At 51.6% G+C, this 14017-nt stretch overlaps 2 protein-coding genes across 2 annotated transcripts; both read left to right on the forward strand.

Moving 5' to 3' along the window:
* The first annotated feature begins 1233 nt into the window (after positions 1-1233).
* On the forward strand, positions 1234-4393 carry LOC136497246 (uncharacterized). Its single transcript, XM_066493037.1, has 4 exons — positions 1234-1901; positions 1981-2110; positions 2364-2467; positions 2658-4393. Exons 1-3 carry the CDS (start codon positions 1602-1604, stop codon positions 2381-2383), a joined length of 450 nt encoding a protein of 149 aa, XP_066349134.1. The 5' UTR covers positions 1234-1601; the 3' UTR covers positions 2384-2467; positions 2658-4393.
* Positions 4394-6543: 2150 nt separating this feature from the next.
* Positions 6544-9283, forward strand: LOC136497333 (pentatricopeptide repeat-containing protein At5g09450, mitochondrial-like). Its single transcript, XM_066493123.1, is given in 3 exon segments — positions 6544-7105; positions 8295-8866; positions 8868-9283. Coding segments are annotated over 3 exon segments (1239 nt in total). The 5' UTR covers positions 6544-6769; the 3' UTR covers positions 9199-9283.
* Positions 9284-14017: the final 4734 nt, after the last annotated feature.

Raw genomic sequence — 14017 nt, forward strand, 5'->3', positions numbered from 1 at the left:
TCTAGTTTTTAGTGGGCATAGGGCACAGGTTGGGAAAACCCGCACAACTAGTTTTGGCCCTGTTAGAATAGTAATAGCTAATTCTAATAGAAACTGTCCAGGGCAGTTTTGTTTGATTGAGCCTCTAACGGCTATTTTATGTGGGTGGCTATATATACTCATCTTGCCGTCTTTGGAGGTTTACCGATGCTTCTAGCATTAACATAACTTCATAATAGCCTTGCGAGCTCTTCCAATCCTCTCTTTACGGGATTTGTGTGAAAGGTGATGTATACTTTGGATTAGCGAGTATGGTTTGAGTTAACTGAGTTTTGAGTGACCACTGGTGTGCCAAATTTGATATTGAGGACTTTGTGATAGCGTCAAGTTTTATGGTGAAACATTTGTTACTCTTGCGCCTTTGCTCCTATACGGGCAGGCACCTGTGCGCACCCAATTTTTGGAGTGTCGTAAGGTCATTCGTACGAGCTACATCTTTGTTGTGAATAGGAAAAAATCAACCGGTGGAGACGAGGAATTAGAGAAAAGAGAGAAAATAATTTCTTATATAAGAAATTATGTCTACACAAGAGCTAAAATAGAAAGACATGTGATAGATGGACGATAGAAAAGAGAAGACATATAATTGGACAAATGTCTGTTCATAATATTATTTTTTGTGTAGTGTTTAGGGTAGTCTCAATGAAAGAAACTAGTAGCTTTCTATAACATAGGATACCGCACCAAAAAAGTACTGCTTTCCAACCCATGGTTTCTATAAGTAATAACTATTTTCTCTTTCTCTCTCCCAACTCTATCTTTTCCTCCAATGGGAGTGCGACACGAGCTCCCTAGAAACGGGTGGTTTCTCCCTAATGGCGATTTCGTGGTTTCTTAGTGCATTGGGTCAAGAGTAGACCTGGTTTCTTCATGAAGAAACCATTTCTATGATTTTTGCTCTCTTTCTTCATTAATTATGTTGCCATGTCAGTATTTTATCTACGTGGCAAGTCATTTAATGAGGATAGAAACCATCGTTAATGCACCATTGGGACTGCCCTTATATGACTCGATGAATATAGAAACTATCATGGAGTTTTTGGGTTTGGACGGTCCACATCCTGGAATCATTTACTCTGGTTTGGTGTTGGATGGAACCGTCCTCCACTGCAATGAATGGACTAGCATCGTCGCCGTGCCTGCCAGCTTAAGATCCACCACAATTATGGCTGATTAATCCCCTGCTCATCAATCACGTAGAACACTGAGACCGAGAGCTTCCCTCTTCCAATGGAAGTGGCAGCTTCAATCCCTCCTCCAAGGAGATGCCAGCTGCGGCGGCTCGTCTCATCCAAGGCTCCATCCGTCCTTGATCCACGGTCAACGCTGCCCCGGCACCTACCCGCCTTCGCCGCGTCGACGCGTCGTCCTGTCCCTTGCGCGACAGCCACCGCCGCGTGCAGCACGGCGTCAGGGCCTCCGAGTCCGCCGACGCGCCTACATTCGGGCCGAGCTGGCGGCCACCACGAGGAACGCCGCGGCTTCAGGACGGCGGGGAGCGGGAGGCGTCGCGGTGGCCGCGGTTCCTGTGCCTGCACGGGTTCCGCACCAGCGGGGAGACCATGCAGCGGCAGGTGGTGGGCAGGTGGGCGCCCGAGGTGACCGCGCGCCTGGACCTCGTCTTCGCGGACGCGCCGTTCCCGGCTGAGGGCGCGTCCCCCGTGGCCGGCGTCCTCGACTTCGACCCGCCCTACTACGAGTGGTGCCAGTTCGTCGGCGAGGATTTCCTCAGCTGCAGGAACCTGGACGGGTGCTTCTCCTACCTCGAGGAGCTGATGGCCAGAGATGGGCCGTTCGATGGGCTGCTGGGCTTCTCCCAGGGCGCCGGCCTGTCTGCAGCGCTTGCTGGGCTCCAGCAGCAGGTAAAGCGAGTGCGTGGTGGCTGTTGCCTGTCACGACTTCATTTTCATGTGCACACACTGTTTCTCCGTTTTCCGGCAGGGGTTGGCCTTCACTGGGGTTGCTAAGGTGAAGTGCGTGATAGTTATAGCCGGGGCGAAGATCAGGGCGCCGGTGGCGGTCGCGAGGGCGTTTGACAGCAAGATCACCTGCCCATCCCTTCACTTCGTTGGTACGTTTGCATTCTGTTTCATGCACTTTGTATGTAGAAGATCACAAATCTGCTTATTCTTGGGTGTCTTCGTACATTTTTATGGTCTCTAGCGTTGTTAAATTGAGATATATAGTGGAAACGGAAACTGATCGTGAACGCCGGACTGAACTTTTTGACTAGTTTCTGCAGGACTGTCAAACAATTTAATGTAAAATTCATATGTTCCAAGCATCCTCTCTTTCTAACACGACAAGTAATTAATTCTGTGCAGGTGACGAGAGGACTTTGTGAAGGTTCACAGCGAAGAGCTTGTACAAGCATTTGCGGATCCACTTGTTATACGTCATCCCTGCGGCCACACTGTTCCTAAACTTGGTGAGATCAGATTACTCTCTCCTAGTACCTTCTAAAGATTTTGGTTCTGTCTCAAACTCTCAATCCCACAAATTCAGCATAAACAGTCACAGCATTAAGACGTCCGTGAATGATTAGACTTTTGATAAGCCTAAATGATTTTTTCTTATTATTTTGCTGTTGATAAATCTCGCTATGCTTGTACTCGCAGATGAGAAGTGTCGGGGACCTAATACCAGGGTACCCCAGAAGGTGGAACCGATAACCACCGAACGTGAAAAACTTCTGGACGCATAAGGGCGCCATGTCATCCCTTGTTCGAGTGACAGGAGTTCGGTTCCGCCTCGCCCGACACCTTTGGGACGGGCTCGGTCTCGCCCGAGGGCCGAGGGATAAACTCCGTCTCGCCCGACGCCTTGAGGGCGGGCTCGGTCTCGCCCGAGGGCCGAGAGATAAACTCCGTCTCACCCGACGCCTTGAGGGCGGGCTCGGTCTCGCCCGAGGGTTGAGGGATGAATTCCGTCTCGTCCGATCCCGGAGGGGCGAGGTCAGCCTCACCCGACGCCTTTGTGGGATAACCCTGCCTCGCCCCAAAGGCTCAAGGCTAATCTTCGTCTCGCCCGACGCCTATAGGGCGGGCTCGGTCTCGCCCGAAGGCTAAGGGATGGATTCCGCCTCGCCCGATCCCGGAGGGATAGGGTTAGTCTCGCCCGAGAGATAGAGATTGGTCTCCGTCTCACCCGACGGTCCCAGAACGAGCCTCGCCCTGATCGATATCTATCCCTCATAATGATGGGTACAGGACGAGACAAGACGTTCGGGTCAACCATGGCTCCAACGACCATACCCTGCGCCCTGGCAGGAAAAGGACTGCCAGGGAACGACATGACTGATGCTTTAGACCCTTTCGGGCGCCGCAGAGCCCAAAAGGTATTACAGGTGCGTGCATCTCACCCTGTAGAGTTGTAGGCGCCGCCTTCAGCTCTGGGACACGGAACCCAACGAAGATATGCGACAACCGCTACGCTCCAAGAACGGGTTTGCTATCTCCACGAACGACGGATTTTCCGTCACCACGCTGTGGACCCGAGGGAGCGGCGCCCGCTTCCCGACCCCTCAGGTCCTCCCAGTCAGAAGGCCTTGGCCACGGCGCTACACCGGACCCCGACCCCGAATTCTCCCAACAGGGAATCATAGGAACCAGAAGGCGCGCGGAGCAAGGCTGGAGGAAGGCTCATAAGTCAAAACCACTGTACTACAGCCCATACCCTGCGGGCAGCATTCTGTGACTAACCTAACATCCTACAGAGACATCGACAACATGATAAGCACTTATCTTCCTTCGCACTCATCAGAATTGAGGACCTGGCCAGGTAGACGTGAGCCACGAGACTAAGTAGAGTACGCATCCTGGAGCCCTCACTCTTGTAAAGCCAGCCCCTTCATCTATAAAAGGGGAGGCGCTTCCTCCATCAAGGAGGACGAAAAAATAGGACAAAACAATAGAACGCACTCATACACACAGCTACGAAGCTCTTGACCACCTTACAATCCTTCCATCAGAGACTTGGGACCAGTCCCTCTCTCGACAGTTTGTACCCCTTACTACAGACCGTTCACGGTGCTAATAACACAAGCAGCAGCAAACTGGACGTAGGGATGTTTCCGCCCGAACCAGTATAAATCTTGTGTCCTTTAGCGCACCATCCGGGCCTAACACGCATTACTATAAATTTATTTGCCGGTGCTTGTACGAAACACCGACAAGAAGGGTCTCCAAACTATGCTCACTTACCTTGACAAGATTGAGAGGGAAATATGGGAACATTCGTCAACTGATACTGAGATCATGGGCTCAAATTAAACATGCTGCAGTAATGAAAAATCCACGAATTTACAGCATGTTCTAATCAATCAGAAAGTTTAATAAGAGTTCCAGTTCTTCGCCATTTCTCATCTCTGGGAACTTTTTCCTACTTATAAACTCCCTCATAGCATGAACCACCCATCTTGTTTCATTGATCTTCGAAATGAATCAAAATCATTGTTAGGATGCCCCGATGTATTTGCACAAGCATACAAGAATGAGTGCGTTCAGTGTTGAGAACGTTTGGCTGCTGCACCTGCAATTAGTGATGTGTGAGCGTGATCTGTGTGCCTAGCGTTGCGTTGCGCGTCGTGTCTTCCTTTTAACCGAGAAGGCGAGAACGGGAAAGAAAACAATGCCGCTGCTAACAAAAACCATGGCAAACGCCGCCAGCTAGTCAAGTGGCTTCATAATCAAGAGGGCCCATCAGATTTTTCCTGTTATTAGTGTGTGAATTACTCGTAATTATGCGGCTGAAAAGTAAGGCGTTAAAAAAGAAAAAAGTTGAGAAGATTTATAAACGTCAGCTAGCAGCTAAGGTCCAATCTTCATGTTGATCATACTCGTAATTATGTTGGAGTAGTATCTAGAATCAGGGTTGACGAGTGACTCAGGCTGTGACACGAAGAACTCATAAATATTTCTTTGCACTCAGCATCTCCACCAGATTGAAAAACTCAATCCTTTTTTTTCTAACCAATGATAAAGAGGATTTGGTAGAAAAAACTAGCATCCGCTGGTTTGTATGTGACGGTTCTTTTTTCACATATGAAAGCCAGTAACGGATTTTTTTTTTAAAAAAGAGAGAGAGAGAGAAGATTTATGAGAGGATAGAAATTGTAGTATGATGTATGCATAAACTAGAAGGGTAAGTTAACATGTTTTCCTTTCTTACTTCATTTTAATTATGATATTTCTCTAGTTTAGCGATTAACTATAGATTAAAATACACCAGAGACCCTTAAACTTATTAACATGTCCTTGTACTCTTAAAATGCACATCTAATCTCTAGACTTGTTAGATGTGCGTGTGGCACTCAAAGTCCAAATTACTCTAATCATTGGCAACTTAGTCTATTTGGTAAACAAACATGACACTTGATATGCACTATACACAAGAGTACAAAGACCATGAGCACGTCGTAGAGTGTGGGACATCTTGGACTCCATATAATACATGGTTAGCCATCTCACAACAAGGTGTTCTACTAGTTAAACAAGCTCTAATATATAAATCAGTTAGTGCATACTAAGGTGGACTCTGCATGTAATAAAATGTATATATTATATTAATTCTCTCTAACTTAACATAGACAGTGGATGGAGAGAGAATGATTGGTGGCAAATATTATTTGTTTATCCTTGCACTAGGCGCAAAAATACGCAACGGATCCAAAAAATTCTAAGCAGTCGCCTGTTGTCCAATGTATTGCACTTTATTTTCTTCTCTCTCTCTCTCTCTCTCTCTCTCTCTCTCTCTCTCTCTCTCTCTCTCTCTCTCTCATTTTTACACCTCCTTAGCACATACTCCCTGACTACTCACCTCATACCTAAATAAATAAACTTCTAGAGTTGTCTTAAGTCAAATTTTTAATTTTGACCGCACTAGAGTGGATCCTAGGCCAATTCAAATAGGAGTTTTACTAAACAATATTCGAAACATGGTTATAGACTGATTATCTAGAGTAATTATGGGCCCCAAAGATGTAAACTAACTTATTTTGGTTCACTTTCAGCGTGGAATCACTTGTTTACACACTCACTCTATCCTAACATAAAATGGATCCAAGTTTGTTATATAAAAAAGTTTGTTTTAGGTCAAACTATGCGAAGTTCGACCAAATTTATAGAGAAGAGTATTAATATATATTATACAAAAAAATTAAACCATGTAAATATGTTTACTAACGTATCTAATAATTCTAATCTGATGTTGAAACTATTATTTTTATTTTTTTATAATTGTAATTAAAATTATCGTAATTTTACTTAGGGCCTTGTTTAGATTGCAAATTTTTGCAATCTGGACACTGTAGCACGTTTTGTTTGTATTTGACAAACTTTGTCCGATCATGGACTAACTAGGCTCAAAAGATTCGTCTCGTGATTTACAACCAAACTATGCAATTAGTTATTTTTTTACCTACATTTAATGCTCCATGCATGCGTCCAAAAATTGATGTGATGGAGAAAGAGCGAAAAAAATTGGAATTTGGAAGTGATAAGGATAAACTTTCGGAGGGTGTAGAGTTCAGTGATTTTGGTCTGCGCCAAGTGACTGGAAGTGCCGAAACTGTGGTTGGAGTCCAGCCCAACTTTGAGGCCCACACTGACCAAGTTTGTAAAGCACGGCTCAGCCCATACAACGGCTCGGCCCTGCAAGACAGCAACACTGTGCATCTTGCAGCTGGCACGGTTTTGCTCGAACGGGGGGCACAGCCGCTCAGGGCAGCGAGATGGCGGCGGTGCTTACCCGAGCCGGCGCCCGCACCAAGCGATCCGGCTCCGGCTTCCACCTCCGCTTCGTCCTCGCGGGGCACGGACTCTTCTCATCTGAAGCCGCGACGACTGCTGCTCCCGCGACCGCCGTGGACGACCGCGAGGTCGCGGCCACGGGCGAGGACGATGGGGACGACCTGCGCAGCCGCATCTTCCGGCTGGGCCTGGCGAAGCGGAGCGCGACGGCGGCGCTCGATAAGTGGTCCAGTGAGGGTCGCGCCGCACCCGCGGCGGAGCTCCGACGCATCGCACGCGACCTCAGCCGCGTCCGTCGCTACAAGCACGCACTCGAGGTTCGGTCACCTGCAAAGTCCCAGTCCTTGCCCCATCTTATTGCTCTGCGCTTCTGCCTGCCATAGACCTCGTGGATGCGGGATTGAGTGCCTTGTCTGTGCTGCGCAATGAACTTTGATCTGATCTGTTTTTTTTTTTTTTTTTTTTTTTGTGGAAATGGTTATTTTTTATAAAATAATGGAAGGTTCCGGCTTACCTACTTTTTTCAATAAAAAAGGCATGAGCCCAAAATTATGAGTACTTAATGTAGAAAATTAGCAATAGCTACCAAGGCCAACCGCAAGGCCAAAAACAAGAAAAGCATAAACGGAAAAGTTCCAAATTATTGCCATATTCTATTAATAATGCTTCACCCATGATAGGCAAAAATTTTGCATCACTGTTGTCTCCAAAGCGTAGCCGGCTATGATATGAGTCCCTCTGAATAAAATCTGTATAAACGAATTTTTTATATGCACGGGATGTAGGTTTATCTAGCTAAATAATTAAGATGGTTTGGTTGGCTCTTTACTGGCTTCTAGTGCTGCTGCAGATGCTTCTGGTTCCATTAACAGCTCGAGCTTTCCTAAGTAGGTTTTGTTGTGGGTAAATCTGAACATTTGACAGAGCGCAATGTTAACACTGGACACTCTTACTCCAGCTTATTCTAACTTTCTAAGTATGTAGCATCTGAACTGTATCCATGTGCTGTAGCTTTGTTTCTTATTGGCTGTTATTGATTAGGGTGCCTATGAAGATGCTCATCTAGTTTTAAGACTGGCATGATGGCAAAGGTTGCAGCAGTGATCGTATAATAAGTAATTAACATTTCGTTAATTGAATTTGTCTCAAGTATTCCTTTTTGTGCCATTTTAATGCTAGCTGATACTAGCTATTATGTTTCTATATTTTTACAACATGATGAGCCATCTTATCTTTACATTCTTTTGCCAAATGGGCTTGTGCCATTGAGATTGGATAGTGTTGTATGAGAACTATCGCTAACCCTGAAAGATGCCATCTGCTAGACTTTTACATTGGCGAAGCTTATAGCACATATTCCTTTCCTCTTATTTTATTTGGTTGTTTATGCTGATTCCCTAGCAAGAGTTACATTTTGTCAATGGTGGTTGATACCTTTCCCCTTCTATCTAGAAAAAAAAACAAATTGCAGCATCGACTATTAAGTATTAATTGCACATTTTACAGGTAGCAGACTGGATGAAGACACATCATGAGTCTGATTTATCTGAGAGTGACTATGGAATGCGCATTGACTTGATTACCAAAGTTTTTGGTGCTAGTGCTGCTGAAGATTTCTTTGAGAAGCTTCCACCTGGAGCCAAATCGCTAGAAGCCTACACAGCTCTTCTCCATTTTTATGGCCGATCAAAGATGACAGATAAAGCCGAAAGGCTGTTTGAGAGAATGAAGGATGCAAACCTGTCTATGGATGCCCTGGTTTATAATGAGATGATGACCTTGTATATTTCTGTTGGGGAGCTTGATAAAGTGGAGATCATTGCAGAAGAACTAAAAAGGCAAAACGTTTCTCCAGATCTCTTCACTTACAATCTCCGGGTCAGCGCAGCTGCTGCGTCCATGGATCTTGAGGGCTTCAAAGGAATTCTCGATGAGATGTCCAAAGATCCAAACTCCAAAGAAGGGTGGACACTGTACCTAAACCTCGCCTCTGTATACGTCGATGCGAGCCAGCTTGTGGTCTCTGGAAACTCACTGGTGGAGGCCGAGGCCAAGATCAGCCAGAGGGAGTGGATAACCTGACTTCCTCGTCATCTTGCACACCGGCCTTGGCAACCAAGAGAGGATCAAGGACATTTGGAAATCCATGGTAATGACTTCGCAGCGCATGACGAGCCGGAACTACATCTGCGTGCTCTCCTCCTACCTGTTGTGCGGGCAGCTGAAGGATGCTGGGGAGATCGTTGACCAGTGGCAGCGTTCTAAAGCCCCCGAGTTCGACATCTCTGCCTGCAACAGGCTTTTGGACGCCCTTCTGGGTGCCGGTCTCACCGACGCGGCAGATAGGTTTAGGGAACTGATGCTGCAAAAGAGTTGTATACTGACTAGCAGGGCACCCGTGGTTGAGTGAATTTTTTTTTTTTTTGAAACAATGGCAGGAGCTCTGCCTTTCAATTAAGACGAAAGAAGTTTATATACAAACAAAAGGTAGCCAAGTGTGGCGCCAGACACCACGAAAGGTTACTCACCCACGCAACGCGACAGAGTACACTCTACCATGAGTCATCGTTGCCGAGCATAGTTGCAAAGCAGCTAGCAGCTCCGACTTCCCATGGCAAAACACCGACAACCCATCATAAGATGTCAGACCAACGGGCCCGAAGCAGTAGGCTGCAGCAGGTCATCGTTGCTGAGCCCAACGGCCTCGCGAAGAGTAGCTCCGACTTCTTGCCATGATCCCACGCCCCGCCCATGGCGATTGCCAAGCCTCTAGAGCTGAAAACCCAGCCGTCGGAGAAGGAGGGTTCGACACGCGTCATCGTTGCCGAGCTACATCCCCTGATGCAGCAGCTCCGACTTCGCGATGCAAAACTCGCCGTCTCGCAACAACTGGGCGCCGAGAGGCGGAGGACATATGTCGGGTACCTTAGAACGGGGTACCCCGAGCGAACATCAAAGAGGTCGTCCCATCAAGAAACAAAGCAAGGAGGTAAGCCGTGGGCCCCTCACCCGCCACGTCCGAGCCCACCAGGCCCTCCGCTTCGCCTCGAGCCTCGCGCAGGAGGTCTCGGCGTCCTGACGCGATCTCCGCCTCGCGCGAGGCTCTCCACAGGAGGCCTCGGCAGGGGGTGCATTCTCCGTGTCGCGCGAGGCCTCTCACGGAAGGCCTCGCAAGGAGTCCGATCTCCGTCTCGCGCGAGGCCTCATTCTCCGTGTCGCTCGAGGCCGGTTCGTCCACGGCCCGTCCACGGCCCGTCGCCCCCCCCCCCCCCCGCCTCGGCCGACCTTCCCGACAGCACTGTCGTGACTCATTAATGCTTCAACCACTCCCACAATCTCCGCCGGACGAGTGCTCGACGCCACGGAATGGCCGACGGGACCTGAGGTCGCATCAGCGCCATACCGGCCGGGACAGGGCACGGCGGGGATTACCGGCCACTATGTTCTGATGCAGTGCCCACGATCAGCGCCCACACCGCACTGTGTCCCGCGATCTCCGCCTCGAAAACAACATCGCATGGACAACTTGGTCCAGGTACATCACCGCCTTCAAGCCGACGCACCAGATCAGCCGCCCACTCGGTGCCTCGGCACTGTGCACCAAGGTCTCAGGCTATCTTGGGGATCGTGCCCGCCGAGACCCCCCATTGCGGTGCAGCCTCGGCACCGGCCAAGCCTCGGCCTCGCGTACAGTCCGTCCACAGCGGTTTGCACGTCCACCGCCGCACCCACTTCGAGACGGTACCAGGGCTCTCACGACGCATAGGATCAGATGGGACTCGCACGCCGCCCCAGTGCTCCAAGGACGGACCACTCCGACGACCACGCCGCCACAGGAATAGGCCACAGGGCTCGGACATGCCGCCCCTGTTGGCACGACGTCGCATAGTAAACACATGTACTGTCCATGTCCTCCCTTTAACTATAAAAGGAGAGGACTTGGGTCACTTAGAAGGGGGACTGACGGGGAAGGAAAGGAGGAACACATTGTAACATACGCACCATCCCAGCCGCCTGAGAGCAACGTCTCAGACGACCCACACGACACCTTGCCGAGACCTGGGACTAGCTCCCTCTCTCCCCTAGCTTGTAACCCCCTACTACGAGCACTTCGGTGCAAGGAATACAAGATCGATCTCTCAGACTGGACGTAGAGCATCGATTGCCTGAACCAGTATAAACCTTGTGTCTCTTTGCATCACCATCCGGATTAGGGGCACGCAGTTCAAATTCACTGGTTGGTTGAGGACCCCCCGGTCCGAAACACCGACAGTTGGCGCGCCAGGTAGGGGCCTCTGCGTGTCAGTTTCGTCATCCCAACAGGTCCCGGATGGCAGATCCCGTACGACCATTGTGTCTCGGCACGGTGGTTTGGTTTGGGAGCCTAGAGTTCATGTCCCTAGGGCATGAGTACGACATGGTACTCCTCACTCCTCGAGCCCCACCAACCGACGATGAAGTCACGCACCGGCAGCCCAGGCGCAGGCGGCGCCCGGGCGGTCGCTCTCGCCGCGCTCGCCAGGCACGACGCGAGCAAGACCACCCCGACGCTACGCGAATCTAGGGCAGCACGCCTGCTCCCCGCCGATATCCTACGACCAGCTGTTGGCACAGGGTCCCTGGCTGGGGACCTGTCTAGCCTGAGCTTGGACGAAGGAAAATCGCCGGTGGCACGCGGTGATGCCCAGTCATCAAGATCCGCTCCACCACTCCCTGAGGAGCCGATCCCGGCGGAGCAGAGTCGGGCGACGGCACCATCCCCATACCCCTTTGGGCTGAGAAATGCCGCTACCTCCTACGCCTATGCTTACACTGCCGCTCACGAAGATCCCTCGGAACGCCGCCAGCGCTTCATTCTCGACCTAAGCACCCACGCCGACTCCTTGGAAGAGGACGAGGCATGGCCCGGAGTGGATTTTTTCGAACTCCATGACCCTGGGGCTATGCGCCAGTTCTTGGCCTGCGAGTGACTACTGCTTAGGCTACTCCGACTCCGACGACGAAGGCACCTACGACCCCACTCGCGAGTGTTTTCACGTCGGGCTTGGGATGCCGAGAGCGGGTGAGGAGGACGAGGGGGCAGGTAGCCGTTCCCCACTTCGCCCAGGTACAGGCGCTGCCACACCTCCATGCATTGTCCCTGCCGGCCGCACGAAATGAGACCCCCTGCCCTTGCGCGACCTCAACGCCCAGACCTGGAACAACTCCGTGAGCTCTAGGCCAAGGTCGAACAAGACCAACTCCTTCTGCAGCAGCTTCAAGATACTCTCAAACAGGAACAGCTGAGGTCGCGGCTGAAGGCGGGGGAGCCCGACGGAGGGCCCGCGATGTGCACCACCGCATCCATGACGACGAAGGGAGTGAGCAACCCCTAGTCTTCAATCGCGCTAGCCAGAACATCGCGGCTGCGGCAATGCTGGTCCAGCGCAATGCCCGAGCCTTCTACCACGGAGAGACGGCGGGTCCGCGGTGAGCTCCTGGGATCTCCTAGAGACCGCCACGGTTCAGCAGGCCGAGAGTTCTGCCTCCCAACGGCACGGGGGCGTCTCGAACCTGCCCGCGGCACCGCCTCAGCAGGACAGGGAAGCCCCTGGCTCGTCCTCGAGCCCGCTCGAGCGCCGATAGCCCACAGGGTCCCCATGCTTCTAGGACTGCCTCGACAATCGACGCGAGGTGCAGGGAGACCATGAGGTGGTCAGTAGGCGATGACGCCACGACAACGAGGGGCCCGCTCGGGGCTACCACCCACACCGAGGCGGTCGCTACGACAGCGAGGAGGACCGCAGTCCTTCTCCTGAACCGCCAGGACCCTCGGGTCTTCAGCAGGGCCATCCGCGCTGCCCTTTTCCCAGCCCGGTTTCGGCAACCAGCCAATCTCGCGAAATATAGCGGCGAGACCAACCCTGAACTCTGGCTTGCCGATTACCGCCTAGGCCTGCCAGCTAGGTGGCGCGGATGATGAGCTAGCTGCGATCATCCGCATACCTCCCCTTGCTCTTGTCAGACTCAGCGCGAGCCTGGCTCGAGCACCTTCCTCCCTCACAAATCCACGACTGGCGTGACTTGGTTAGGATCTTCGTCGGGAACTTCCAAGGCACATACGTGCGCCCTGGGAATTCCTGGGACCTTAAAAGCTGTCGCCAGAAGCCAGACGAGTCTCTCCGAGACTTCATCGGCGCTTCTCCAAACAATGCACCGAGTTGCCCAGCGTCGGCGACTCAGAGATCGTCCAGGCTTTCCTCTCCGGCACCACCTGCCTGAGACCTGGTTCGGGAGTTAGGTTGGAACATGCCACGCACCGCTGCTGTGCTCCTCGACATCGCCACCAACTTCGCCTCGGGCGAGGAGGCTGTCGGAGCCATCTTCCCCGACAGCGACACCAAGGGAAAACTGGAGGGACGAGGCCTCCTGAGGCCTCGGCCTCCCACCTCCCCAAGAGAAAGAAAAAGGGGCGCCTAGGGAAGCAGGAGGTCCTGGAGGCTAATCTGGTCGGGGCCATAGAACGCAAGAATCCCTCGAGGCCCTAAAGGCCCTAGGCCTTTCGACTGACATGCTCAAGAAACCATGCCCTTATCACCAAGGCCCGGTCAAGCACGCCCTCGAGGATTGCTCCATGCTGCGACGTTACTACGCCAGGCTCAGGCTCCCTGATGACGACGCCAAGCAGAAGGGCGCCGGCGACCGGGACGAAGACAAGGACGACGGGTTCCCCATGGTACGCAACGCCTTCATGATCTTCGGTGGACCCTCGGCGTGCCTTACGATGCGGCAGCGCAAGAGGGAACGCCGAGAAGTCTTCTCGATCAAGGTGGCCACCCCCAGTACCTTGACTGGTCTCGAGAGGCGATCACCTTCGATCAAGATGACCACCCTGACCATGTTCCGAATCCCGGGCAGTACCCACTGGTCGTCGACCCGATCATCGGCAACACCCGACTCTCCAAGGTGTTGATGGACGGAGGCAGCGAGCCTCAACATCCTCTACATCAATACCCTGGAGCTCTTGGAGATCGACCGGTCGAGGCTCCAAGGTGGCGTCGCCCCCTTCCACGGCATCGTACCAGGGAAGCCCACGCAACCCATCGGGCGCATTGACCTTCCCGTCTGCTTCGGCACCCCCTCAAACTACCGCAAGGAAGTCCTTACCTTCGAGGTAGTCGGGTTCAGGGGAGCCTACCATGCCATCCTAGGGCGGCCATGCTACGCCAAGTTCATGGCAGTACCCAACT

Source organism: Miscanthus floridulus, chromosome 12, assembly GCF_019320115.1.
Source record: "Miscanthus floridulus cultivar M001 chromosome 12, ASM1932011v1, whole genome shotgun sequence".
Taxonomy (NCBI): Eukaryota; Viridiplantae; Streptophyta; class Magnoliopsida; order Poales; family Poaceae; genus Miscanthus; species Miscanthus floridulus.

What these genes read in the sequence shown, in the direction of transcription:
- LOC136497246 (XM_066493037.1), top strand. Translation starts at nt 1,602, where the DNA reads ATGCAGCGGCAGGTGGTGGGCAGGTGGGCGCCCGAGGTGACCGCGCGC. An exon ending in TTGCTGGGCTCCAGCAGCAG is followed by an intron (nt 1,902 to 1,980) that starts GTAAAGCGAGTG and finishes GTTTTCCGGCAG; the next exon opens with GGGTTGGCCTTCACTGGGGT. An exon ending in CCCATCCCTTCACTTCGTTG is followed by an intron (nt 2,111 to 2,363) that starts GTACGTTTGCAT and finishes AATTCTGTGCAG; the next exon opens with GTGACGAGAGGACTTTGTGA.